At 38.7% G+C, this 26,042-nt stretch overlaps 1 protein-coding gene and 1 pseudogene across 2 annotated transcripts; both read right to left on the bottom strand.

Annotated features, from left to right (window-relative positions):
• Window positions 1-5,508: 5,508 nt before the first annotated feature.
• LOC113078123 (protein YIF1B) lies at window positions 5,509-15,340 on the bottom strand. 2 transcript variants are annotated; one of them, XM_026250435.1, is made up of 8 exons: window positions 15,135-15,340; window positions 14,487-14,707; window positions 11,591-11,695; window positions 10,696-10,774; window positions 10,548-10,605; window positions 8,246-8,401; window positions 6,248-6,341; window positions 5,509-6,164 (listed from the first exon to the last, which is right to left on the bottom strand). In XM_026250435.1, the coding sequence occupies exons 1-8, from the start codon at window positions 15,166-15,168 to the stop codon at window positions 6,009-6,011; spliced, it is 903 nt and encodes a 300-aa protein (XP_026106220.1). In that variant the 5' UTR covers window positions 15,169-15,340; the 3' UTR covers window positions 5,509-6,008. The 2 variants fall into 2 exon arrangements, with proteins under 2 accessions (XP_026106220.1, XP_026106219.1); XM_026250434.1 differs by having other exon boundaries at window positions 15,126-15,340.
• Window positions 15,341-16,441: 1,101 nt separating this feature from the next.
• LOC113078124 (HHIP-like protein 1) lies at window positions 16,442-26,038 on the bottom strand (annotated as a pseudogene).
• Between the last annotated feature and the right edge of the window lie 4 nt (window positions 26,039-26,042).

A 26,042-nucleotide genomic window follows, 5' to 3' on the forward strand; every position in this document is an offset into this window, starting at 1 on the left:
AACAAAGTGTTCAAGTCTATGCAAAAGAATGTTGTGGTCAATTGTGTCAAACGCAACACTAAGATCCAATAAAACTAATAGAGAGATACACCCACGATCAGATGATAAGAGCTGGTCATTTGTAACTCTAAGGAGAGCAGTCTCAGTACTATGATACGATCTAAATCCTGACTGGAAATCCTTACAGATAACATTTTTCTCTAAGAAGGAATATAATTGTGAGGATACCACCTTTTCTAGTATCTTGGCCAGAAAAGGGAGATTCGAGATTGATCTATAATTAACTAGTTCTTTTGGGTCAAGTTGTGGTTTTTTGATGAAAGGCTTAATAACAGCCAGTTTGAAGGTTTTGGGGACATATCCTAATGACAATGAGGAATTAATAATAGTCAGAAGAGGACCTATGACTTCTGGAAGCACCTCTTTTAGGAACTTAGATGGTATAGGGTCTAACATACATGTTGTTAGTTTAGATGATTTAACAAGTTTATACAATTCTTCCTCTCCTATAGTAGAGAATGAGTGGAACTGTTCCTCAGGGGGTCTATAGTGCTGATGTGATACTGTAGCTGACGGCTGAATGGTTGCAATTTTATCTCTAATAGTATCGATTTTAGAAGTAAAGTAGTTCATAAAGTCATTACTGCTGTGATGTTGGGAAATGTCAACACTTGTTGAGGCTTTATTTTTCGTTAATTTACGAAAAACACAACACGCACATTTATCATCACACACAAGTATAAATAACCTGCAATCATAAAGTATTGGCATAATTGTCAGGCATTTGCAGTATTTTCAAAATATATGGTAGCAAATACAAGCATAATTATACAGAATATTAATTAGGTGAAGTGATACACGAAAGGGGAAATAACAAAATAGTTTATTTAAATTAAATATAAAAATATAGCCCTAATACGTAAGTTAAATAGTAATAGAAATATGTGGTTTGAGTTCTTTTTTAAATTCAGTGCCACAAGAACAAGTATTACATAATAATAACTTTATAAGTTGCCAGAGAGAGAGCGAAAGGTGCATACATTTTAGTGCTTTTAAAATGTTTTTGGTGTTATTCTGGCAATTGGTCACCTTATATTGGAGGCTTGTTAAAGTCTCTAAATACAAATGGAATATGTCCTAAAACTCACTACAGAATACAATTTTTTTAATGGTTTTAATGGATAAAAAATTATGGTTTTTAATGTTTGTAATGGTATTTGTAGTGGAAACCATTAGAACGTCTGTGATGGTTTCTATTGTTTTTTTTTTATTTATTTATTTATTTATTTATTTTTTAATTAAATGATTATTTTGTGTTGGGAGTGTATGAATGATTTTTAAGTAAACCTTCACACGTAAAAGTGGATTGAATTCAATTAAATTCAAGTGTATTTGTATATCGCTTTTTACGATACAAATCATTGCAAAGCTACTTCACAGAAAATTAAGCTTGTACAATATTTGGTAGTAGCTTATAATTGGTGATCAGTTTATGTGCAAATGACAGAAATTTTCTGAAAAATTTATACAAGACATAGTCAACCAGACGATTAACACCATTAACAGCATCTAAAATGTGATTGCATAGTAAGTGGCAATATTGTTAGTTCTGTGTGTTGTTTCAAGGTTAGCATCATCTGAGGTCCTCTGAGGGGTTGGCATCATCTCTTCTCAGGTGTTCTGTGTGAATGTAATGAAAATAAATGTGATCAAATGTTCAGTTGTGTTGCTTTAATAGAAACAACTATACCATTTGTTTTCTTTATTTTCTTTAGGGAAATGCGATGTGAAATATGAACGACTAGAGAGTGAATCAGAAGCAAAGCCTTTTAAGAAGAGGACCTGTGCACTGCAGATCTTTTATTTGTTTTGCTTATTATTTGCATTTTTCATTATTATCTTCATTTATATGCAAGACTTCTCTAAAGCACATTATGACAAACCTGAAGACCCTGACCTTCAAACTCATCCTTCCTTCCATGATTTACCAATTCTCCAAACACCACACACCAACACATCCACCAGTCCTCCGTCTGCAAAGGCATGTGGTGTTCAAGTGAAGGACGGGCCTGTGATTAAAGTCGGCCATCTTAACACATACGTGATCGGCTCTTACATGGAGCATCGTTTTGGTGAAAAACAAATAAAGACGATTGCCATTTTTCTTCGAAGTGAGCAAGTGACGTTAAATTGTGTGATGTGCTGCAATGGGACGACCGTGAAGTTACCAGCTGAATACTCAATTCATTCTGACCACTTTAACTTTGAATACGGCACTGCTACTATCATGTGCCCAATCGAAAGCACGTGTTTGACACCGACGCATGTTGCAATCACAGCAAGGGGCGTATCAGGGAACGTAACATCCTTTCAACCTATTAGAAACAGAAAAATTCCCACAACCTTCCCATATGAGTTCACAATCTGCATCTCGGCCATGTACGACTACAAGACTGTGCTGAATCTAGTCCAGTCCATGGAGATGTTCAGACTGCTTGGCGCTCAGAAGGTAGTGATTTATAAAACCAACTGCGATTCAGACACTCAGAAGGTTCTGGACTATTATGAGAAAAAAGGTTTTGTGGAGATCATTCCTTGGACGATTAAAAAACGCATTAATGTGTCTCGTGGCTGGGAGATTAATAAGTCGCCAGGTCAGCTGCACTACTTTGGGCAAATCCCTGCGCTTAATGACTGTGTTTATCGTTACATGTACCAAAGTCACTATGTGGCTCTACATGACATGGATGAGCTCATTCTGCCTCTCAAAGTGAAAACCTGGACGGAGCTGTTACCTGAGCTTGAGATCGAGTACAGTTCTGATGTGGGCTTTGAGTTTGAGAATAACCATTTCCCATTCGAAGCAAAGTCTCATGCAGATTATGATCAAGACACCTGGAATAACATACAGGGAGTGAATATTTTAAACTATATCGATCGAGTACCCAACCTCCCTAACACTTTCAACAATTTCAAGATTATAGTAAATCCTCGGCTGGTTTTGAAGGCTACTGTCCATGGCTTGCTGACCAGTGTGAACGGGAGGCCTACAGTTCGGGTTAAAAACTCCATCGCTCGCATGTACCACTATAAACACTTTACATACCCACCCAACACAAACCTTGTAAGCGATGATCATCTCTGGGACTATGCCAAAGATCTTATACCAGCTGTTTCTAAAGTTCTACAGGCCTCTGGACTCATTGAGGCCTAGACTGTAAAGACTCATAACATTTCTATGCTCAAATGATTGTGATAAAGGACTGTGTGTCACTAGTCTCAGGGATTAAGGGTTTATAATAAAGAATAAAGTGATATGATAAATAATACACACCAGTTTGCATGTCAGTCATGCATTGAGGAAAACACAACATCTCAAATGCATTAAAAAGCTATTTGCTTTTTGCTATCATTAATCGATTAAATTTGATTTTTTAAGACCCTTTTGTATTTTTATATATTTGTCTAGTCTTTGTCCTTGATCAATGCAAACAATGTGATTATTTTTCATTAGTCCAACATAAAGCCGTGCAATAAAACATCTAGCTGAAGAAGACGTATCTGTTATTTTTCTTTGTAAAAACTTGAATGCCCTTTATTTTCTGAAGTTGGCAGCCCTACTGTCATAGGGAAGTACTTCTGTCAGCTTCACAGGTCCGGTATGGTGGAAGCATCACTTACTGATCCAGGATCAATGATCGTAGCAACTATTTTCCGATTTGAGCTTCAGAAATGCTTGGGAAAATGTAGCTTGTGTGGACACTACCACACTATTTATCAACAAAATAATTTCTCTACTGAAAGGCAATTTTGGTAACCCTTTCTATGAAGCCCGAATTTATAATACATTATAAGGATATTCTTAAGGCATTATAATGAATGGATAATGTATTATGAAAAAATTGATAATATGTTATATCAACTCATGAGTAATCATAACAACAACTATAATGCATCATAATACTTATGTATTTGTGGTTATAATTTAAAAGTATGATAACACACTGAACACCATATTAAATCTATTTCATTTACAGTATAATGGACTGTATCATATCTTGACATTGTTTAAGATCTGCACAGTATCTTACTACAGCTTGAGAGTGGTTAGATGTTGAGTGTTATTTGAGTGTTTCCTGTGGAGCTGATGTTAATTAATTGATGTGAACTTAATACTCCAACTGAAAAAAAAAAATGCTGCTTTATATGTTTAGATTTTATTTTTATGGTCTTAATCAATCGATCATAAGCAACTTTGCAACTACATGTCAACTAACTCTCATTAGAGTAAAAAAAAAAGTTGATATAACAGTTGATATAATGAGTTGATATAACATATTATAAGGTTATATATATATAATGCATTATGCATTCATTATAATGCCTTAAGAATACCCTTATAATGTATTATAAATACGACCTTCATGGAAAGCGTTACCACAATTTCATTCAGAAAACAGTCACTTTTATTTCCATTGAGTTTGAGAAGGTTGACTGACATCGGTTGCTGATAGCTTGACAGAAAGTGAGAGCATAGGGAAGATGAGAAGTGTTTGGTTTTGTGGAAAGGTAGAGTTGTATCAACCGTGTAGCAGTGACAATGTATCCCAAAATAACCAAGAATATTGCCAAAAAGTAATAAGTAGATGATAAAAAGCAATGGTCCCAGCACCGAACCATGAGGAACTATGGCGATTTTTGATGCAACATTTCCCTGAATTAAAGTTTTTTTTTTGTGTGTGTGTGTGTGTGTGTTGATACGACCTGAACCAGGCAAGTGCATTATCAGTGATCCAAATAGCAGCCAAACATTATAGCAGAACTTATGGTGTCAAAGTCTGGACAATGATCAAGATGGAGAAAAGGCCGTTGTCAGATGCATGTAGAAGATCATTAGTCATTCTTACCAAAGCTGAACTAACTAACTGAAAAGGTTTGTAGAGGTTATTGTTTTGAAGATAAGCTTGAAGTTGGGTTGCAATAGTCCATTCTAAAAGTATAGCAATGAATGGGAGTTTGGAAATGGGACAGTCATTATTTTGGTCATGATGAGGATCCAAGTCAGGTTTCTTAAGAACTGTGGTAACAGAAACAGTTTTGAGAGAAGGAACAGTGGCAGTGAGTATGGAAGTGTTAACTAAGGATGCTATGAGCGGTGTAATAGAGGGCAGACAGGTTTTAACCAGAGCAGTAGGGATGGACTCTAGTGAGTCTAGAGATTTCTTCGACTAATGGAGGCTGAAAGGTCAATAAAGTAGATAATGATGGGTCCAGTTTGGAGGTAAGGTGATTTGCAGTTTCTGCAGGCTTTAATAGTTTGTTGATAGTAGAGAATACAGTCTGTTATTTTCATTAATACGAACAGAATATGAGTGGCAGTCAGGGCACTTTTATATGAAGGAAAATGATCTGTATACATCTGTTGATGAATAGATTTTCCCTTAAAGGTGGGTTTTCAGGAAGTATTACAACTCAAACTTACTAACTCAGAGTAAAATGCAAACTAGCTCTTGAGAACAAGCGTTTATTTCATTTACAAATTATGAAAGAATACAACTGCAATTGACCCTGAAATGTATGAGGCATTGTTTTTCTTATGTATCTGTCAGTGTGACAAGAAGGGCTTTACTGGTTTAAAAAAAAAAAAAAAAACACCACCACACATCCACAACAGACATCACACAGAGTTGGTTTCATTGGTTTGCGGCCAGCAAACAGTCATATACAGGTTTCTCAAGCCAAAGCATCTAGACATCGACCTTTGTTTGCAAACATAAACGGTTTTACATTAAAAAATACAATTGCACTATACATTATACAAAACAAAAGCCAACAGAAACTCTTAGAAATGTCCATACAAAAGACTGCTGGGCAATTAGAGTTCAGATCATTCGTATTGTGCTGTAAAGCTGCACAAAGTGTGTCCATGTGAGTGCAAATAGGCTCATGTCTCTAGAGATGTTTGTGACTCCTGCGGTACAACGATATGGCTATGACACCTCTGGCTCTTATCTGACCAGATGGAAGGTCAGCCAGTACATGAAGACGGGCTGCGCCGCAGCGATGGCCATGGTCAGGTACATTCGCAGCTGGTTTTTGGCTCCTCGCACTAACCGACCCTCCGCGGCCGCTTCAGACAGGATCTTTAACCGCAGTGTCCGAATCTGTCCCAAACACAGGAGAACCATCACATCTGAACTCTAGAGATCAGATTCAAACTGACATCACTGTATCTTTCAATACGCACCGTAAAAACAAAAGTAGAGACGCAGCACCAGAGCAGCGAGAGGTGGTATCCCATCCGGCCGAACAGAAGTCCTGCGATCACGCCCACGATCATCCTGAGCAAACAAACACAGCAAGAATTCACACAATGGTGAAAGAAGGTGGACATTGTATGCACTTCAGAAAACACACATTCAGAGTGTACTTTTTTTTTTTTGCAATCAAGGACTTTGTTTGAATAACTTTAAAACATAATAGTATAATAATAGCCATCTTTAATTTCTGGCTAAAGTAATCCTTTAAAAGTGTGTGAATCAGCCTAATCATTTGACTTTATTTTTCATGTCTCATTTAGTTAAATAACATTTTAAAAACTACCCGCTAGCACCACCCAGAGTCAAAAACTTAAAGGGTTAGTTCACCCAGATAGCAAAATTATGTCATTAATAACTCACCCTCATGTTGTTTCAAACCCATGAGACTTCCGTTTATCTTCAGAACACAGTTTAAGATATTTTAGATTTAGGCCGAGAGCTCTAAGTCCCTCCATTGAAGCTGTGTGTACGGTCTACTGTCCATGTCCAGAAAGGTAAGAAAAACATCTTCAGAGTAGTCCATGTGACATCAGAGGGTCAGGTAGAATATTTTGAAGCATCGAAAATACATTTTGGTCCAAAAATAGCAAAACCGACGACTTTATTCAGCATTGTCTTCTCTTACGTGTCTGTGTGAGAGAGAGTTCAAAACAAAGCAGCTGGATTTCCGGTTCACGAACGAATCATTCAGTTCACCAAATCGAACTGAATCGTTTTAAATGGTTCTCATCTCTAATACGCATTAATCCACAAATGACTTAAACTGTTAACTTTTTTAATGTGGCTGACACTCCCTCTGAGTTCAAACAAACCAATATCCCGGAGTAATTCATTGACTCAAATAGTACACTGACTGAACTGATGTGAAGAGAGAACTGAAGATGAACACCGAGCAGAGCCAGATAAGGAACAAAACATTGACTCGTTCTCGAGTGAAGAACCGGTTGCATCGGTGTTCGGATCACCAGTAGTTCTTTCGGACAGTTCGATTCAATAAACCAGTTGAAGAAAACGGTTCACTGGTTCTTTTAGGCTCGACGTAATGGCGTCATTGGGGATGACTGGAAGCCTTCGGTTTACCTGCGCTCATAACACTAGCACAGAATCAGTTCAAAATCAATCACCAAAAGAATCAGTTCAGTTCAGCGCTCTGTGTGTCGGTCTGCTTCACTCTGAATCACACATGCGCAGTATCATCAGCTCCTCGGTTCACCAATCGGACGCGTCTGACAGAAACGGTTCTTCACTCGTGAACGAGTCAATCTTTCGCTCATTATCTGGCTCGGCTCGGTGTTCATCTTCAGTTCTCTCTTCACATCAGTTCAGTCAGTGTACTATTTGAGTAAATGAATTACTCCGGGATATTGGTTTGTTTGAACTCAGAGGGAGTGTCAGCCACATTAAAAAAGTTAACAGCTTAAGTCATTTGTGGATTAATGTGTATTGGAGACGCAAACCGTTTAAAACGATTCAGTTCGATTTGGTGAACTGAATGATTCGTTCGTGAACCGGATATCCAGACTGCTTTGTTTTGAACTCTCTCTCACACAGACACGTAAGAGAAGACAATGCTGAATAAAGTCGTCGGTTTTGCTATTTTTGGACCAAAATGTATTTTCGATGCTTTGAATAAATTCTAACTGACCCTCTGATGTCACATGGACTACTCTGAAGATGTTTTTCTCACCTTTCTGGACATGGACAGTAGACCGTACACACAGCTTCAATGGAGGGACTGAGAGCTCTCGGACTAAATCTAAAATATCTTAAACTGTGTTCTGAAGATAAAAGGAGGTCTCATGGGTTTGAAACAACATGAGGGTGAGTTATTAATGCCATAATTTTGCTATCTGGGTGAACTAACCCTTTAAAATGATAAAATTGTTGTAAGTCTAGGGAAAAGACTGAGTAACTAATGGTCTTACCCAACATATTTGTATCCAGAAAAGGCCACCAGATCGATGGTGGTGAGGTCAGTGTTAACCGTTACCAGATACAGACTGAGAAGAACAGCCAAAACCTCAATGATGAGCCACACCAGCGCCGAGGAGGCCTGAATGCCCAAGATCTCCGGAGAAAACCTTTACAAAAAAAAAAAGATTGTTTGCTTCTGACTGTACTTGGCTTGACTTTAACAGGGTATATACAGACCTTCTTACGTTAAATGTAAGCTGATACATTTAAGTAAAGCAGAGGGATTAATCAAGATGGCACAGTGGGCCTTCATCCATAGTTTTGGACAAAGATTCGCTTATTGCTTTATTAGACAACCTTAGCCTATAATTATTACATTATTAACCTAAAGTAAAACATGAGCCAAGTGTTATGCTACATTTGACAGTGATAGATATGTCAAAGTTAGATCAATGGTTCTCCAGCTATGGCTCACTATTGCTGGATACGATTAAACATACAATAAAATCATTGAAACAAAATCTCTTAAGTTTATGTTTGGCTTTATCAGAGCCATGCTAAACCTCCAGATTAAGCATTACAGTGAGTGTATAACACTATGCCCATCACAAGCCATGTCAATGTTAGTCACAATGGTGGTACCTGAAAAGCCTAATATTTTCTGAGGAGGTACTCTGTGACAAGTTTAAGTCAATATTGAGTCAATTTGAGAGGTGGAGCAGGACCCCATGGACTGTCTGCTTGAGGCCTAGACTGGAGCTATTAATCCTAAATATGCATATTTAACAGGTAAATTAGTCTACTCCAACCTCCATTTAATTAAATACATTTTCCAATATTATAGCGACTATTATCGAAAAAGCAACAGTAAGCTAAATAATAAAATGATCACAAATTCGTGAAATTGTTCGAATACAAACAACTATGTAAGCATAAAGGTCTACCAAACAGGGTTTCCAGGTATTTATTTATTTATTTTAGTTTAAAATGACTGATTTTAGCTGCAGCTTTTCTCAAAATGTGCAATTATATTTGCAGAATTTCTTATTGTTCTGCAGTGAAAATATACCACAGAGAACGTTCTTCTAACTCTGTTATGACTTTTCTGACTGAGAGCCACTGTAGGTCTCCAGAATAACGTTCGAGGACACCAGCACTAAAGCCATTAAGATTTACAGAAAGAGGCTCATAATGTCTAAATATAATTTAATGAATACAAAAATATATAGGCTATATTAGGGAGTGGAAAATGACCTATAAGTACATCTCTGCAGCCATCTACTAGTGGTTATTTAATATATATTTTTTTATTTAATAAAGTGTTTGCTTTCCTACATTATAAAACTTTTAGTTTTATGAACAAATATCGTCACATTAAAAATAACTTTCAAATTTGGTAATACTTAAAGCACTGGAGTGCTGGGAAAAGTTGTGTGAAGCATTTAAAATCTCTTGAAGCATAAGAGCATTTCTGCCACAGGTTGTTCCTGTAGTGTACTGTTAAATCCATGGTCAGTGGTGGAGATTTGTGGTTATTGAAGACTGTTTTTCCTGGTTTCCACATCAGTGGCGTTTGTCCTGATATCAGCTTTAACAGAATTCTTCGCTGAAGATGAATGCTTCTCACAAGATTTCAGAGATGTTATTGATTCTGATGATATCGCTCAGGTCCTACTCTCAACATATAAATAAAAATGATAATTTTTAGAAGAAAGGCCTTCACTTAACACAAATTTAAAATGTATTTAGGGCTCGAAAATGTAATACCTCGTCAGATGACGCTTATTACTTTTAATGCCCTTATTTTTGGCTAATTTCATTTACTACCTTTTACAAACCCGCGGATACCCTGTTTAAACATGCTTCATGGATAAAGGGTTTTGGCAGATCTTCGAGTATTAAAAACGTGTGTGTTGTCCTGGAATGACAGGTTTGGACAATCTGGTCCCATTGTGAAAACATTACTTATTTTTACAGCTTTACTTTCAGACTTTTTTTTTTAAGAATTTACTTTTTTTTTAACATTCTTGTTAAAAGAAGAAAAAAAAAGTTTTACTGCATGGTAGATTTAAATAATTATTTAAGCATTCATAGTAAGTCAAATTGAAGGAGTGTGCATAAAGGCATTTTTGTAAATTAAATGGTGAAATATATCAACAATTTATCAGTAAGACAAAAATCTCAGTTTTTTTTTTATTCTTTTTAAGGGGCTCGAAGGCAAATCTTTACTGGCTAGAATAGTGCCGTTTGATGAATGTCACTAACAGCAGGGCAGTGTCAGGTCAGAGGTCATGCATCGTCCAGAGCTCTTACCGGTTCTGTGTGCCCAGAGCCAGTCCTGCTACCAGGATGTATGTGATGAACCCCATCACTGCGGAAACAGAACAACACAAACACAAACACATGCATGTAATGAACAGCCCACAGCTTCTGCACTGAAACGTATGGTTTGGGGTCATACCGGGGATGTACAGGTCAGGGGCGTTGATATCGAAGCGCGGCGCGACTGGAGTGTCCTGCTGATAAATCACCTCCCAGTTCTACAGAGAAAAACACTGTATGGCTCAATATTATCGATTTTTCTTGCATGCCAAAAATCATTAGGATATTAAGTAAAGATCATGTTCCATGAAGATGGTATAAATTTCCTACCGTAAATATATCAAAATTAAATTTCTGATTAGTAATACGCATTGCTAAGAATTCATTTGAAAAACTTCAAAGGTGATTTTTTCAGTATTTTTATTTATTTATTTATTTTTGCTCCCTCAGATTCCAGTTTTTCAAATAGTTGTATCTCAGACAAATATTGTCCTCCCAACAAACCAGACATCAATGGAAAGACGATTTATTCAGCTTTCAGATGGGGTATAATTCTCGACTTCGATATACATATAACATTTTTGGAGCTTGACAGACCCTGGTCATAAAAAGAGTCTTCAAAACTTCTCCTTTTTTGAGTTCAATGGCAGAAAGTAAATGAAGGGTTTGGAAAAACATGTGTAAGTGATGCCTAAATCATATCCTCAACTATCCTGTAAATACAGCGGCTTGATCCTTGTGAAAAAGTACAGAATGTGCACTTGTGCGCTTCAAATCTTAAAAGTATATATTTAAAAAAAAACTGTACTTGCAGATGATATATAAATGGCATAGAATGCCACTGAAGTGCAACTGTTTGCATTTAAAATACGTTTAAACACATTTCCATTGCAAATAACAAGCAATTAAGTGTCCAACACACATCACATTCAGTTCAGACTCAAGTATATGCTTTTCAAACATATTATATACAAAACACAAAATAACAACTCCCTTAATGCAACAACTCTGTAGATCTGTAAGTGTGATCTTACGTCATGCATGTAGGGAAACACCAGCAGACCGAGCTTCTTGCCCACATATACTGTGTCCACCGCAAAATAATACTTTAGCTTCGAGATGGGGATGAACCGATCCAGCTGTGAACCAAAAGTAATTTAATAATTCACTCCAAAATAATAGGCCTGCAGCTATGACTCATATCCCACAGCACACACCACATGCTCTCTTACACCACGACACACTCACAGACGTCCAGACGACACACTCACAGATGTCCACACGACACACTCACAGACGTCCACACGACACACTCACAGACGTCCACACGACACACTCACAGATGTCCAGAAGACAGACTCACAGACGTCCAGAAGACACACTCACAGACGTCCACACGACACACTCACAGACGTCCCCACGACACACTCACAGAAGTCCACACGACACACTCACAGACGTCCACACGACACACTCACAGATGTCCAGAAGACAGACTCACAGACGTCCAGAAGACACACTCACAGACGTCCACACGACACACTCACAGACGTAAAGAAGACACACTCTGACGTCCAGTAGACAGACTCACAGACGTCCAGAAGACACACTCACAGACGTCCACACGACACACTCACAGACGTCCGCACGACACACTCACAGACGTCCAGATGACACACTCACAGACGTCCGCACGACACACTCACAGACGTCCACACGACACACTCACAGACGTCCACACGACACACTCACAGACGTCCAGACGACACACTCACAGACGTCCAGACGACACACTCACAGACGTCCACACGACACACTCACAGACGTCCAGAAGACACACTCACAGACGTCCACACGACACACTCACAGACGTCCCCACGACACACTCACAGACGTCCACACGACACACTCACAGACGTCCAGACGACACACTCACAGACGTCCAGACGACACACTCACAGACGTCCACACGACACACTCACAGACGAACACACGACACACTCACAGACGTCCAGACGACACACTCACAGATGTCCAGACGACACACTCACAGACGTCCAGAAGACACACTCACAGACGTCCACACGACACACTCACAGACGTAAAGACGACACACTCACAGACGTCCACACGACACACTCACAGACGTCCAGACGACACACTCACAGACGTCCAGACGACACACTCACAGACGTCCACACGACACACTCACAGACGAACACACGACACACTCACAGACGTCCAGACGACACACTCACAGATGTCCAGACGACACACTCACAGACGTCCAGAAGACACACTCACAGACGTCCACACGACACACTCACAGACGTCCAGAAGACACACTCACAGACGTCCACACGACACACTCACAGAAGTCCACACGACACACTCACAGACGTCCACACGACACACTCTGACGTCCAGAAGACAGACTCACAGACGTCCAGAAGACACACTCACAGACGTCCACACGACACACTCACAGACGTCCACACGACACACTCACAGACGTCCACACGACACACTCACAGACGTCCACACGACACACTCACAGACGTCCACACGACACACTCACAGACGTCCACACGACACACTCACAGACGTCCACACGACACACTCACAGACGTCCCCACGACACACTCACAGACGTCCAGACGACACACTCACAGACGTCCAGACGACACACTCACAGACGTCCAGACGACACACTCACAGACGTCCAGACGACACACTCACAGACGTCCAGACGACACACTCACAGACGTCCACACGACACACTCACAGACGTCCAGACGACACACTCACAGACGTCCAGACGACACACTCACAGACGTCCACACGACACACTCACAGACGAACACACGACACACTCACAGACGTCCAGACGACACACTCACAGACGTCCAGACGACACACTCACAGACGTCCGCACGACACACTCACAGACGTCCAGATGACACACTCACAGACGTCCGCACGACACACTCACAGACGTCCAGATGACACACTCACAGACGTCCGCACGACACACTCACAGACGTCCACACGACACACTCACAGACGTCCACACGACACACTCACAGACGTCCAGACGACACACTCACAGACGTCCAGACGACACACTCACAGACGTCCAGACGACACACTCACAGACGTCCAGACGACACACTCACAGACGTCCAGACGACACACTCACAGACGTCCGCACGACACACTCACAGACGTCCAGATGACACACTCACAGACGTCCGCACGACACACTCACAGACGTCCAGATGACACACTCACAGACGTCCGCACGACACACTCACAGACGTCCACACGACACACTCACAGACGTCCACACGACACACTCACAGACGTCAAGACGACACACTCACAGACGTCCAGACGACACACTCACAGACGTCCAGACGACACACTCACAGACGTCCAGAAGACACACTCACAGACGTCCAGACGACACACTCACAGACGTCCAGACGACACACTCACAGACGTCCAGACGACACACTCACAGACGTCCAGACGACACACTCACAGACGTCCAGATGACACACTCACAGACGTCCAGAAGACACACTCACAGACGTCCACACGACACACTCACAGACGTCCAGAAGACACACTCACAGACGTCCACACGACACACTCACAGGCGTCCACACGACACACTCACAGGCGTCCACACGACACACTCACAGGCGTCCACACGACAGACTCACAGACGTCCACACGACAGACTCACAGACGTCCACACGACAGACTCACAGACGTCCACACGACACACTCACAGGCGTCCAGACGACAGACTCACAGACGTCCACACGACACACTCACAGACGTCCAGACGACACACTCACAGATGTCCACACGACACACTCATAGACGAACACACGCAGGGCGGTTCCTAGAGGACTGACGTACGTTCTTGTCCATCATCTCTCTGCCGTGCGAGGCAAGGCTGCTGCCGTAAGCCAAGGCCAGGTTAGACATGGGGTCCGAGATCAAAGCCTGTCCCGGACACACACCAGGGCCTTTCCCCACACCGCTGAGGTCGTGTTTGTCCCCTCCAGCGCTAGTGTCATCGAATAACAGACTGGGGTCCCTGGGGTCCCCCGGGGTCCCTCGCATCCTGACCCCCGCCTCTGTAGACAAGAATCACATCTAACTCAGCATCAATACACATTATGTACACAAATGACTGCACTTGTTGGCAAAAGGCCATAGCAAACAGTCACAACACATCATTCATGAATATTACACAACTCATCCGCTAATCTAAAGGGTGATTCCAAATCATGAAATCATTTAGATGGTCACATTCTGAGGTTTGATCTACTGAATGTATGTAAACAAGCAAACCAGAGCAAGAATAAATAACGGTACACTGAAAGGAAACACGACTGAATTTGATTTCGTTGTAAACGCAGACAGTTATTTAATAACCAAACAACACACAGCTAACCACATAATTTTCATCTGATCATGAAATATGTGTCTTTTATATCAAACACGATCATTTATCCGCTCAGTTATTAAATACGATAGGGAATGATCACGTACGTAACTTACGCTGTCTGAACCCACTCTGGTTTGGATACTCCATCGCTCCCAAAAACGTATATTTAATTAAATAGTGAGGCTACGAAAACATATATAAATATTTATCCACACATGTAGACGCCTAAACACAGAGAAGCTGCCGGTAGCGAAACTAAAATTAGCACCGCGGAAATATCAATGAAACTAGAGAGGAACAGCGAGCGTGTAACTGACATCACTTCCGGGTCACGTCGCAACGTTCCGCGCTGTCATTGGAGATTTTCTTACTTTTGCCAAGTCAAAAGTGAGCAGATTTTATTTATTTATTTATTTATTGGTCAATATATTATTATTATTATTATTATTATTATTATGTAATCATATTATTTTGTATTTTATTATTTTAGTACTTTAAAATTGTGCATCTTTTTTCTTTTTTTTTTTTTTTCTTTTTTTATTGCAGCTCACAGTTCACAAAAAGTATACAAAAAATATAAATCAACAACATAAAAATGAACAATAATAACAAAAAATAAATTATACAAATAAAACAGCAGGGGGATTAAAACAATACAAACAAAAAATATAGTAAAATCGAGGTTTACATAGCATTAAAAATAGGAAAGGAGTTACAGACAGATAATGTTTTAGAAGCTTTCTTGTTTTTAGATAACTGGATTAATAAAAGATATTGCTCATTAAAATTGTGCATCTGTCATCGTTGCCTGGTAAAGGAAGGCAACGTATGCATGTGCCTCACGTGTGGAAGTTTAAGGTAAATCAGTGACAGAACTAATTAAGACACTTTGTTTTTTTGTTTTTGTTTTTTTACACAATTTGTGTAAAGTTGCAGACATCGATCAGTTGTTTACAAACCTTCTCAATGTCTGCAAAGACCCTCTGACTGCTATACAAGTTTAAATATAATTGAATAATCACTCTCTGATGATTCATAGGCAAAACATACACCCAAAATAATAATCAAATTTTTATTGGTCTTAAGGCCAATGTTGCACATTGTTCTTCAAAGGGCTGTGAGGGATTACGCGCTCAAATCACAAAATGTTTTTTAATTAGAGATTTATAAGACTGATGGCTGATATAAAAATGTATGTTTTCTTTTAAAATTAGTATTTTTATACACATCTAGTCGATTGACAACAACAACGCGTGTTAGTGGTCTAGCCTGGACAATGTTGAGAAAAGTAGCAGGCACCACGTGATATCGCTCAGTCCGGTGAGTTTGGATCATAACGGTGTGCTTCAATATCTGGTGAGTATTTTGAATTTGTTTAAAGTTAGTCAGGTTAATAAAACCATCACATCATCAATATCCAATGAGCAACAGGACACGTGTCTAACTGATATAAGTTATAAAACTAAAGATTTATCTGACAATATCCTTATGCAAACAATTTTATTTACATTGTTTAATTATTACAGCATAACAAAGAATGTCCAGCATTTGTTTTCAAAAACAATCATTTGGAATTAAACAAGAAATGCATATGTGCAAAAAAAGAAAAAGAATGCAATATTTACATAGCAATAACCTGAATTATGTTTAAAAAAAAGACAGTCTGGAAAATTATTGATCTCATCATGATTGCAATATGGATATACTTTAATCTGTTTTTGTTTTAATTTCACCAGTTTTATGAGAAGAAACAGTTAATACAGTTGTCTCAGTTGTGTGAAATGATCAACAACTCACACAGCAGTGTAATCGTGCACGATTCAGTGTGAAAATTACTGATTATTAACCCTTAAACTGTCACTCCCATTTCTGAACACAGACATGAAAGTGCACTATCCACCTTACATTTAAAAATTTCTTGAAAACATTTTGAAACATGATATTGTTGTACCATTTCCATAGTAAGGCCAATGTCTGATTTTAACAAAATGGAATTTGAGATTTAAATTTTCAGTTGATACATAATGTATGATTGTTTTTCTAAATCGTGAAAGGAAAAAAGGCAACAAAGAAAGACTTTTTTTTGTGACAAAGGTCAGAACTCCTGCTATGATGTGGATTTTTGAGGTACACTTTTGTCATAAATTAATCTATTATCATTTGTAACAAAAACAAAACAAAAAAAGCAGTGATAAAATGTGACTCTGTCTGTGAAATCCAAGCTAAAGTCTTGAAATCTAATTATGAGATATCAAGCATCAAAGTTTGATTTCAAACAGTAATTTCACTCTGATTTTCAAATCTTTGACATGGCCTTTGATATGGTTTTCACAGAACGTTCTACGTCGTTACGAAGGATGATTTTAGGAACAAAACAGTAAATAACAGACGAAAAAAAAAGACTTTAACTGGATTTTCACAGGCTTGATCACAAATAAGTATTTAGGAGTCTTAGACCTGTCCAATGATATGGCTATAGTTTATCACGATTAGATTAGGATAGTGAAGTAAACTTCCTCTGAGGGACGGGCGACAGTTAAGATTAAAATGTTTATTTGATTGATTGATTATAATTCATAAATGTAAAAAAAAACAATTATGATTCTGGTTTTGATTGGGGGTATTTCCAGTTTGTCATACTTTTAGATTGGGTCATTTTAAATGATTTGTTTGTGTCTGTGAGATGTAGTTTTGTTTAGTATTTGTGTCATCACAGCCTCATTGTCTCTCACTCCACTGCATGCTCATAATGGCCACAAACCACCCCTACATCCTCGTCGTGAGAGCAGTTGTTTTTGCCCAGTTTGGGGTGTTTGCAGTGCAGTAGAGTTCGCTCGGTTCCTTCACACTCCACGTCGTCCAGCAGGATTCTGACTCCGATGTCTCCCGCCCCCGAGCTCGGCTCTCTTCGCCACCCGCAGAGCCACAGGAAACCCCATCTGTCTGCAGACCACCGCCGCAGCCTGTATGTTAAACATATCGTCACACACTGTGCCCCATTCGCCCCTCGCGAAGATCTCCACTCGGCCGCGGTCCTTCTGTCCGTCTGCGCTGACCAGCCTCACCCTCCCGGCTCGAGACCGTCCCCTCCGGTCCCCTTTCCTCCTGGGCTTGCCTCGGCCTCGTTTGCCCGGTCTGCCGGTTTGGGTGTTCGTGGTGGTTCTGGGTGGGGTCGTCCAGTAGGGCGGTCTGGGGGTGGTCAGGGACGGAGGTCTGGGCCGTGGGGTCGTGTGGAGAGTGCGTGGATGTGGTGTAGACGGCCGGACGGTAGTCACTGGAGGAACCCGGCGGGGCGTCGTGTGTTGTACTCGTGGACGTGGGGTCACACTTGGTTTGGTGGGTTTTGGTTTGGGAATGGCGGTTGTTGTGGGTTTTTTTGTTAATTACGTACTCTGTAAAACAAATAATATCATGTCAAAAAAGTCTACCTCAAGCCTAGGGCTGCACAAAAATCTTAGTCTGACTGAAATAGTGACTGGCATACAAAATGAATGAAATTAAATTTGGAATTATATTTTGGCTGAAAAATGCAGAGAGCCCTTAAGGCTTCTCCATTGTTGAGAAGTGCTTCTTTTTACAAATGTGTGAATACGTTTTGAAAGCTGTGTCCCAAATGCATGTTAAAGTGACCTAAACTGAGATATGCTGATCTGAGACCTGAGATGCTGAAAACACCGGATCATGTTGCTCATGTGTATAAATGAACACTGTGCCACGCTTCACCCTGAAACCATTCATTAATCATACAGCCCTACTCAAGACTCACATCTCCAGCGGGATAAAGGGATGTTCACTGGCTCTCTTACCTTCTTTAGGACTGAAATGAATCAGTTTGCCCTTTATGTTGACTGGAGTAGGCTTGAAGTTGCACTTTCCTGGAGGAGCCCTCCTAAAGATCGGAAACAAGTCCAACTGTTTATTTCACAGCTGTTGAAATCTGAAGTTCAAAACCATGCATAGCACCCTAGAGTGCATAACAGGATAAACAGGATCTCTATTAGTATCGCTCATGTGAGTGAATAAATGACAGGACTGTTATCTTGTGCAAACTATTCCTTAAAGGGACAATAAGTAACTTTTTTGGTATTTTATTATCTAAAATCAATATTTTTATTCATAAATATGCCCTCAATGGTGTACAAATACCTATGCCAATGTTTAAACTAATCCTCATAAATGAAGAATTTATTATCTTTATATACATGGGACGGGTAGGTCGACGGAGGCTTCCATGTAGTTCCGCCATCTTGCAAAACTATAATAGCAGAGAGGGACAAAAAGTACTAAGCCACAGCGCGTTTTCGGTCAGAGCCAGAAACGCAGGTGCAGAGCAGTGAGAGGCGCTTGAAACTGCACCGGCAAGTTTAAAAGTCTGGATTGCATTCTTATTATGGACCATACATATGCCGCGCCACAGGAGAAGAAAACATCGTCGCCAAAACAGTCAAAAATAGAACGTAAAAGGAAACGTGACCGTAGATTACAGAAAACAAGAGTTAATGTCGGGGAAGCTTTTTCTAGGTGGAAAGAGCTAATGCTGGATAAAGATTTCAAAAGAGACGCTGAAGTGGCCAGTTTTCTTCTCGACAGGTAAGTCAGTGTTACAGTCTATATTACAATATTTTTTTTATATCTAACAATGCACATAATTCAGAAATATAACAAATAAAGAAGACATAACTACTAATTACAATATTTCATGTTTTCCACAGTCAGTAATTCATACTGTAACATCCGTTTGTTTGTTGTCATGTTGCAGTTTGTTTGAAATAACACACCTGTTCACCTGAAGGAAAACTCGACGAAGTGCTATTAGAAGACATCCCGTCAAAGCTTTTTGGTACATATCGCCTACCGTAGATGCAACGCGCATTTGAAAAAGCGAGGCGCAGGAGAGCAAAATTAGTTTGAATGCAAAATACAAATTCACCACTAGATGGGAGTAATTTCTACTTACAGTCCCTTTAAATATTGCTTCAGAAAAGCAATCTGACTTGCGAGACGTATTCTTGGTATACCACTAAAGGATTCAAAAGTTTGGGAAACGGTCAGTAAGAATTTAAATATAGAAAAATACAGTAATTTTTAAAAATATATTTTTACTAATTAAAATATCTGTTTTTTACATGAATATGTTTTAAAATGTAATGTATTTCTGTGATGCACAGCTGTATTTTCAGTATCGTTCCTCCATTCTTCAGTGTCACATGATATTCAGAAATCATAAAAATTTACTGCTCAAGAAACGTTTGGAAAACAGTTGTATTGCTTCATGTTTTTGTCAAAACTGTGATTCATTTTATTTTTAAGGATTAAAATAAATTAACAGATGCATAGAAAGTCCAAAAGAACAGCATTTATTTGAAATGCACATTTTTAGCAAAATGTCACTTTTGATCAATGTAATGCATCCTTGCTGAATAAAACTGTTTAATTCCTAGTATAATGCTGTATGTGTACCTGGAGGGATCCACTATCTTATACACGACTCCAGCTCTGGCCGTGGCGCTGGCCGCTCCGGTCGCGAGGAAGTACAGCTCTCCTGAAACACAGACGACAGAGACGAGTGTGTTACACTGAAGAACAATATAAAGACATTTGCTTGAAGCAGTCAAACACAGAGCAGCTCTCATGTTACCTGCCTCATCTTCACCAAATGAGATGATGTACTTGTAGTAGCTGTTTATTAGTTTAGGGAAGCTGCAGGTTTTGTCAGCACCCATACAAATCTCCTTATAGCTCCACTTTCCAGTCTCGGGGTCCTCCTTTAGGGACATCAGTCGCCTGTGATGCACAGAATGGGAAGAGGGGGATTTAATCAGCACATAGTAGATCGATGAATATGAAAACAGTGCAGTCATTACGGGAAATTTTATCACAGAAATTGGTAGTAAATTTCACAATTAATTACAAAGAGACTAAGTAACACATTGCATTAAATATTCAATGTAATTTTTTAATTTTTTTTTTTAAGTGTATTCTTGTTTATAATTTGTTACACTAGACTATAATTCATGAAGTGAGATCCATACAGTAGAGAATGCATGCATACCCGCTCATGAAATCCCCGAAGATGTACAGGCCATTGAGATTGGGCATCTGGCAACCTCTGTAGATGTAGCCCCCAGTGACAGACTTGCCAATTTTATGTGGGTAAGCAAAAATCGGAAGGATATCATCTTGAGAAAAAGTGAAGAAAAAAAAAAAAAATACTCTTCAACATAATGTTTAATGGCCTGTGATGTAGTTTGGTTATATACTATCCTGCATGTGAGATTGCATTATCTTATTCAACAAATGCAACACTGATAAATCATTTTTGGACAGTGCATGAAATGTCTATTGATGTTAAACATCTTTAACTGTCAGAAAAACAACAGTAAGCAATAATATTGCTTTAACAAAACACCTTTTAGAATTTATAGAATTGAAAGACTGAAGAAAAGAAAGAAAATGTGCTCATCCTCTGGCCCAACCGAAATGTAGATGAATTTGTTTCTTCATCAGATTTGGAGAAATGTAGCATCGCATCAGTGTCTCAGCAATGGATGTGAATGGGTGCCGTCAGAATGAGAGTCCAAACAGCTGATAAAAACATCACAGTAATCCACATGACTAAAATATGTCCATAAATAGTCGATAAAAAACTTCCTCCAGTGAAAAAGTGGTCTGAAACAGGAGAGAAATCTGCACAGATCAAGCACCGTTTAAACAGCTCTAAACAAATATGTGTCTGGATTTCTATTTAAGAGACAACAGCAGATGCTCTTTTTAATTGGTGGAAGTTGTGTGTGTGTGTGTGTGTGTGTGGTGTGTGTGTGTTTGTGTGGATTATTTCTGGATTATTGTGAGGTGTGTATCAGCTGTTTGGACATCTCATTCTGACGGCACCCATTTACTGCACAGCAGACACTGATGCAATGCTACATTTCTCCAAATCTCATCCTAATCCTTATTAGACATATATGAAGAACATGGTTAATTGCACTTTTAGTATTAAGTGAATCGGGCCTATATTAAACATAAATAGCCACATTTGAAAGGCTTGCTCACTGAGTGATGAGTTGGTGCAGAGTTTCTTGTCATAACAAGAGAAGCCCTCCTTTGCCCTCCATCCGTAGTTCCCTCCTTTTTGGATGAGATCCACTTCCTCATATTTATTCTGACCGACGTCTCCACAGAGCATTCTGCCGTGGCCCTGACCGCTGACCGGATCGCCCCTGTCGATGGAGCACCTCCACATGTTCCTCACACCGTAGGCGTAGATCTCTGGCCTCGCATCCGTCTCTCCCACGAAAGGGTTGTCTGATGGGATGCTGTAGGGGGCGCTATAGTCATTGTTGTCCACATCGATCCGCAGGGCCTTGCCCAGAAGTGTGGACCTGTAAAACACCAGCGTTTGTTTTTACACGAAGTAAAAAGAAATGATTTGTGCTGCATTCAGAAGTGTTTGTGTTCTATAAAAAGGGTTTGCATAACATTAAAACATTGCATTTGCATTTGCAGTTTTATCCTGCCCTATAACATTTGCACCATCTGCTGTTGCTTTCTCTCACTCGACCGGCATCTTCTCTGACCTCACGTAGCCCACAATGCCCCTGTGTCAATATTGACCCTGGCATGGCTCTGAACCGTCTGAGAAGGGCCTCTTCACTCATTTTTCCTCTTGTGAAAAGAGCTGGAGCGACTGCTGGCTTACGTCTGTCCTTCACTGTCTCTGATTATTTCTGCTTTGCTGTTTTTATCTGTTGTGTTTGGTTAATTGACAAGGTTAAAATATTGTCTAGCATCACAGAACAGAACTAACAAACATCTAAATCACTGTGAGTTACATTTATGGATTAAATGGTGAGACAAGCCAAATTCAGAGCAAGGTTAATACAGTTTTTAGACATTAAAAAATAAAATAAAATAAAAATGAAGGGCTGCACAACTGGTCAAAATAACCAGCTAAAATAAAACCAAAAATGTGATATGGCTTTGTGCATTTATCACAATGCAAAGACAATTTAATGCACTGCAACTAAACATATTTACTGCAATTTTTTTTTTTTTTTTTTTTTTTTTGTGAAAAAAAAAAATTACAATTTATGTTAAATTCCAGGGCAATGTTTTAAAATTTTCATGTGCACTAAAATAACTACAGCTAAAACTGAGATAGAAATACAAACTATATATATAGACATATTATTCAAATTATTCAAATGACAAATTTAATGGAATTCAAAATATAAATAAAAACCACAGTGATACTGCTTCACACAGTGAATAAATAATCAAATGCATGAAAAAATAAATAATAAACAGACAATATTTCAACCTTATGAACACAAATGTTTCATCTATAAAATGTATGCAACATTTGTCAAAGTTAAAGTGTTAATTAGTATGCAGGTCATATGCATTGGTTATATTTTCAATGCAGGCTTTGCAAATCGGCTGTTATTGGAGATTAAAATCGATAAGGCTGGTTAGCATACTCTAGTTAACCTCTGCTTATAACTATACTGCTCTGTTTTTCAAAGTTTAATTAACATTTACCATGATGATGATATAATGTTTTAAGGTTTTCCATACTGAGGAAGCACAGAAGACCTAACAGTGTGATGAGACTGAAGCTTCACACTCAACATGTAGAGTCAGTGTGATGTGCTCCTCTGCTCGTCATCGGCGGCAGGACTGCAGGAGCGCTGTGGCTCTGACAGATCTCTCTGTAAGGATGAAAGGCTCGCTGTGCACGTGTGAGTCTGTGAGTCTATATTCACCAGGCTCTGTCAGCTCTGCTTATGTCACGCGGGGAAAACAGGGCGGCAGAGCCAAGGCTAATACTGTGAAGCTGTGTGTCTGTCTGGCTAAATGTGCATTACTCAACCGGGCCAAATCAACGCCAAAATATGAACCAGAATTATGCAATGACAAAACATCATTATTAAAATACCAATGAAGTTGATGCATCCACATCGGTTGAAAGCCTACATTTAATTTTTGTAGGTTTTGAACTTTTTTGATTGTGATTTTCTTATCCTACTTGAAGCTTGACTGCACCAGTGTGTTAAGAACAGCTAATTAATTCAACCAAACATATTTTATTCTGTTCCACAAAAGAAAGAAATGCATAAGGAATTAAAATGACACGAGCCAGCAAATAGACCAAATAGCAGAGGGTTAAAGCATTTTAACATTTTAATCAAAAGAAGTGTGTGTGTGTGGAAAATAATGACATATGTGTGTGAGTGTATGTATGTATCTATATATATAAACAGAGAGTATATGTTTATTTGAATATAAGTGACATGTGGTTGAGTAAATACAGATTTTTTTGTATTGCATTATCACCTTATGAGCTGATTTTTGTAAAATGGACTTCCTCCAATTAATTTTAGTTCTATATATGTAATGAGTTAATTAATTAATTAATATGTGCAATATTCTAATAATAAATACTTACAATTCTAAGGGGAAAACATTTGAACACACAGTCACAATCCCAGAGTTCAGATTAAATTTCTCAAATGTTTGCATGACATTGTGTCATAGATTTCCAGTAAAAAAAAAAAAATAATAAAAAAGAACAAAAAAATAGGTGTTAAGTGCATTCTGTAAAAGACATGTGTGTCACATAAAGATAAATAAAGATGCTTTACTTGTTTTGAGAATTCCCAAACTTTCCGAAAGGGTCTCCCGCTTTGCCACCATCTCCTATGAATATGTACAGATATCCGTCCGACCCAAACAGTAGCTGACCTCCATTGTGATTTGAAGCAGGCTCATCAACTTCTAGAAGTGTCCTGGGAACCAAAATAAGCATCAATAGTCTAAAATTGTTACAACATCTAAGAGAATGTTATTTATTTCAGAATATGTTAATGAGCTGCTGATTAATCAAATAATGTATAATTTCCTATAGCTTTGGACAAATTCATCTGCCTGACATGTAAATAAAGCTAGCTCTCTTGACACCTGTATTGCAAGAGAAAGTGTTTTTTTATTTGAATGTTTATTTTATTTTTGATGCACTTCCACATTATTAAATTCCTGGTTTGTGGTTCAGAGCAGATCTGAACAACTTCACCAATATCATTATAAGATATAGAGTATACAACTAGTGTTTCTTAGTGCAATTTTAATCTTTAATGACAGCATTTGATGCATACTGCAAAAAAATGATCAGTTAGGGTATGGCACCAATTTGTAAACCTTTAAACCTTTAGTATAAATATAATGTAATTATTTATAAAACAAGTACTCTAAATTATTGTATTTCAATAAAATGATTGTACTATATTTTAGCTTGTCAATAACATTTTTATTTAATGTTTTGTAATTTTAGGGGATATAGCAAATAATATTTCTGAAAGGGCCAATTAAACCTTTCATGCTTTATTTATTTCCATGTTTTATTATTATTATTATTATTATTATTATTATTAATATTATTATTAGGCTGTGCAACCTTTTTAGAATTATGTAAATAAAAAAAAGAAAGAAAAACATTCTGTCACATAACAAGTTTCAAAACCTTTATCGAAATTTGTACCATTCTGATCAAGTGAAAAACAAAACAAAAACCTTATACCAATATGCGTATATAAATATACCGGAGAGTATAACAGAGAGTATATCTTTGGTTTCTTTGGATTTAACTATCTAAAGAAAAATACAAAAAATAAATACAAAATACTCTCAGAAATTGGCCTACCAATATATATATATATATATATATATATATATATATATATATATATATATATAAGGTTTTTAATCATGAAATACGCGGGCTGAGTTAAGTGGAACATGTGAATTTCTGATATCTGTTCTCTCACCTTTCTGAGGAGTGATCCAGCATATTCATATCTGAATCAGACACGAGAAACTCACTAATGCGAATCTTCTCCTGCTTCTTCACAGACACCGAGTAGTAAACATAGGCCTTTTTGACCGTTGTGAATCGCGGATGCAGTGCGATGCAGAGGAACCCTCTCTCATCTCCGGCCCAAGGTGAGGTCAGAACCGCTCTTGTC

The sequence above is a fragment of the Carassius auratus genome, unplaced genomic scaffold (genome assembly GCF_003368295.1).
Source record: "Carassius auratus strain Wakin unplaced genomic scaffold, ASM336829v1 scaf_tig00024265, whole genome shotgun sequence".
Classification (NCBI taxonomy): domain Eukaryota; kingdom Metazoa; phylum Chordata; class Actinopteri; order Cypriniformes; family Cyprinidae; genus Carassius; species Carassius auratus.

Excerpts from the sequence above, each read along its gene's own strand:
- LOC113078123 (XM_026250434.1), bottom strand. The coding sequence starts at position 15,168 with ATGGAGTATCCAAACCAGAGTGGGTTCAGACAGCGTAAGTTAC. Across the intron at positions 14,708-15,125 it reads GTTCAGACAGCGTAAGTTAC|AGGCGGGGGTCAGGATGCGA; the intron begins GTACGTGATCAT and ends TCTTGTCTACAG. Across the intron at positions 11,696-14,486 it reads GAGAGATGATGGACAAGAAC|CTGGATCGGTTCATCCCCAT; the intron begins GTACGTCAGTCC and ends TTTGGTTCACAG.